Source organism: Aplidium turbinatum, chromosome 6 (genome assembly GCF_918807975.1).
Source record: "Aplidium turbinatum chromosome 6, kaAplTurb1.1, whole genome shotgun sequence".
NCBI classification, from domain to species: domain Eukaryota; kingdom Metazoa; phylum Chordata; class Ascidiacea; order Aplousobranchia; family Polyclinidae; genus Aplidium; species Aplidium turbinatum.
This window is the reverse complement of record NC_137477.1, coordinates 34423462-34426219: the sequence shown is the minus strand read 5'-3', so window position 1 is coordinate 34426219 and position 2758 is coordinate 34423462. Positions and strand designations below refer to the sequence as shown.

Below are 2758 nucleotides of genomic sequence, written 5' to 3'. Positions count from 1 at the left end.
AATTTCGAGTGCTGTATACATGTCCGGTAGGTACATAACTTAGCGCTTGATACTCCTTTGCAATCACTCAACCAGCGTGCGATTAAAAGCTTAAGTGACTCTGATACCACACAACTTGTGCGGTAACTCGCGGCCAAACGCTTATAATCTGACTCTTGTGACGTCATATTACTATTCGACAAAAAAACGCAGAAATTTTGGTCGTTCGACAAGAATGAAAAAATCGCAGCCCTGCGTGTGATAGTCACGTGATCGACGATGCGCATGCGTCAAAGTCTTTTTTCGCTTGCAAAATGCGACAAGACAGATTTCGCGCCACTCGCGTTACTTTTAACGCGTTCAGCCGAAAGGGCGGCTATAATTTCGAATATGCCCCATACGAAAAACGAATTTCGAATATCACCTTAATCGAAAATCGAAATTGAACACCCCTAGGTAGAATACTTTGTAATGAAGCCTATATATGAAACATTACAAGCTACTTGCTGATGACTTGGAACCCTGTGACTTTGTTGGAAGATAATCAAGATTTGCACCAGTGAGAAGCTCTGGTGGTGGCTGAAGAAGAGATGCTTTAGTTGAGTGACGAAATGAAACAATTATTGATCCAATAATATAACCAATAAAACCAGAGAATGTGGCCAGAAAGCCTCGAAGCCATGGCCAAGGTATAAATTTAGTACTTGGTTGTGACATGTCTGCAATAACAATGAGCAACCCAATAATCGCAGCACAGATAGTGTATCGTTGTACAGATTGCTGTTTAGAAGTCAAGTACTTTGCTTTGCAGACTTTAGCTTCATTAATAGCTTTCATTAATATTTCATCACAAGGACAAGACTTCAACCCTCTAGTGTATGTGGCTATGGCCAAGTCAAACATGTTAGCAGACAACTCTGCCTGGGCTTTCCTGTAATGTCCTTTTGGCCATTCTGGGACTAAATGAATTGCTGTTTCTGCATCTTTTTGAGCAAAAAAATGTTGTCCTAATTTCAAAAAAGCAAGAGATCTATTACTGTACAACAATGGGTTAGCTGGTTGCAAAGCAATGCCTTCAGAATATTCCATAATAGCTTCAGCATATTTTTCATTCTTCACAAACGCATTACCTTTTGTCTTCAAAGCAGCTACCTTACAACTGCCCTGATCCATACATGCAGCTACGTGTCAGTTATTGAAGCCTGAACAATAAGTAAACTTAAGTACCTGTAACTTACTAAAAATTAATTAATTAAACTACCATTCAACGTTTTATAAGCAGAGAAAACTTTTTCTCAAACCGTAGAAAATTTCATTATCAGATCACCGCTTCAATGCGTGATGGAAATCTACAGATAAGTCTGCATCAAGCATTGCAGAGTGCAAAAAACAGTGTTGCAGAACGGATCTGCTTATAAAACGTTGAATGGTAGTTTAATTAATTATTTCTGAAAGTTCCTTGGTTTCATATTATCTGAATTTACTAAAAATTGTAAACTAAATTTTGAATAACAACTGGAAATCAAAAAAATCAAAAAATTTATTTAATAACCCAGCTCCATTTAATAAATATTCAAAATAGCAGAACTCAAACATCATCACAAAAACAAATCACATTGACAAAATATATGGCTAAAACTGATTGAGTGAATCTTTATCCTCTGACAAAGAAAAGGTGTTTGGAAAGTCAGAATTAGGTTTTTGTATCCAGGCTTAAAATCACTAACACCAAGTCAATCATCAAGATTGATGTTGAGATGTGCGAATAATCACAAAACATTAAAAAATTCAAGACAATCTCTTTTACTAAAATCAACCAAAAAACTGAAAAGTAATGAAACAGTTAAAAAGAACTGTTAGTGGTTACTATGGTTACTGACATGTTTAGCTTCAAGATATCACTATTTCTTCTATTCAAAACATTCTTCAAAAACAAATTGGCAGAATCTATTTTTTCTTTGTCCTGAATATATCGTATCACCCATAATAGCACTTCAATCAATGTATTTATTATGTCCAGCGAAAATTACATTTCACAACATAGCAACAATTGTATTGTTTATGTTGACAGCTCTAACTTTTATTTTCTGCAGCAAAAAACAAATAATTTTATTATTACACTATGCTTTAGCTTGTGCTTAATGCTTAAACTGCTAAACTTGTGTTTTTTTTTAGCTTTAATGGACAAGAAACACAGCGTTATATTTTAGGCAGAGTCTATATAATATTTACCATATATTGTGAATATATATAATCTCTGAGGCTATATGTACCTGTTCACTCAAGCAAGATGATGACCTCAATTATGCACTCAGGCGTGTTGTTGCATAGGTTCCATATCTTTTTGCATAACCACAGCGCCAAGTGCAAAACATAAAGTGCTTAATAAACGTATGAAGGTGGCATCATTAAGAAAATGTCAAAACTAAAACCCTTAAACAATACATGTGATAAAACTACTTTCTTCAAATAAGTGTTAATTTTTGCAGCCAGTAAACTTACTTGTTAACAGTAAATACAGAGTGCATAAAATCAATCATTTTTGTAAACTTGCCTCAGAGCAAATAACAAGAAAATTGACTTAGTGACCCAGAGGCAACAGTTGTGCATTAAAGATTACATGTAAGTTCGTTCGGCAAACGTGGTCAACCCCTTTTGGCAAATGAAAATTTATTAAGAGAAGTTCTCTAACTCCTACAAAATAAAAAATTCTAACAACTAAATCTGGTTATTCATAGCCTACTGTTACAGCTGGAACTGGAAACAGCAAAAAAGCACT

At 34.8% G+C, this 2758-nt stretch overlaps 1 protein-coding gene across 1 annotated transcript; it reads right to left on the bottom strand.

Moving 5' to 3' along the window:
- Positions 1-471: 471 nt before the first annotated feature.
- On the bottom strand, positions 472-2390 carry LOC145771710 (uncharacterized). The gene is made up of 2 exons (XM_082583437.1): positions 2253-2390; positions 472-1181 (listed from the first exon to the last, which is right to left on the bottom strand). Exon 2 carries the CDS (start codon positions 1150-1152, stop codon positions 472-474), a length of 681 nt encoding a protein of 226 aa, XP_082439563.1. The 5' UTR covers positions 1153-1181; positions 2253-2390.
- Between the last annotated feature and the right edge of the window lie 368 nt (positions 2391-2758).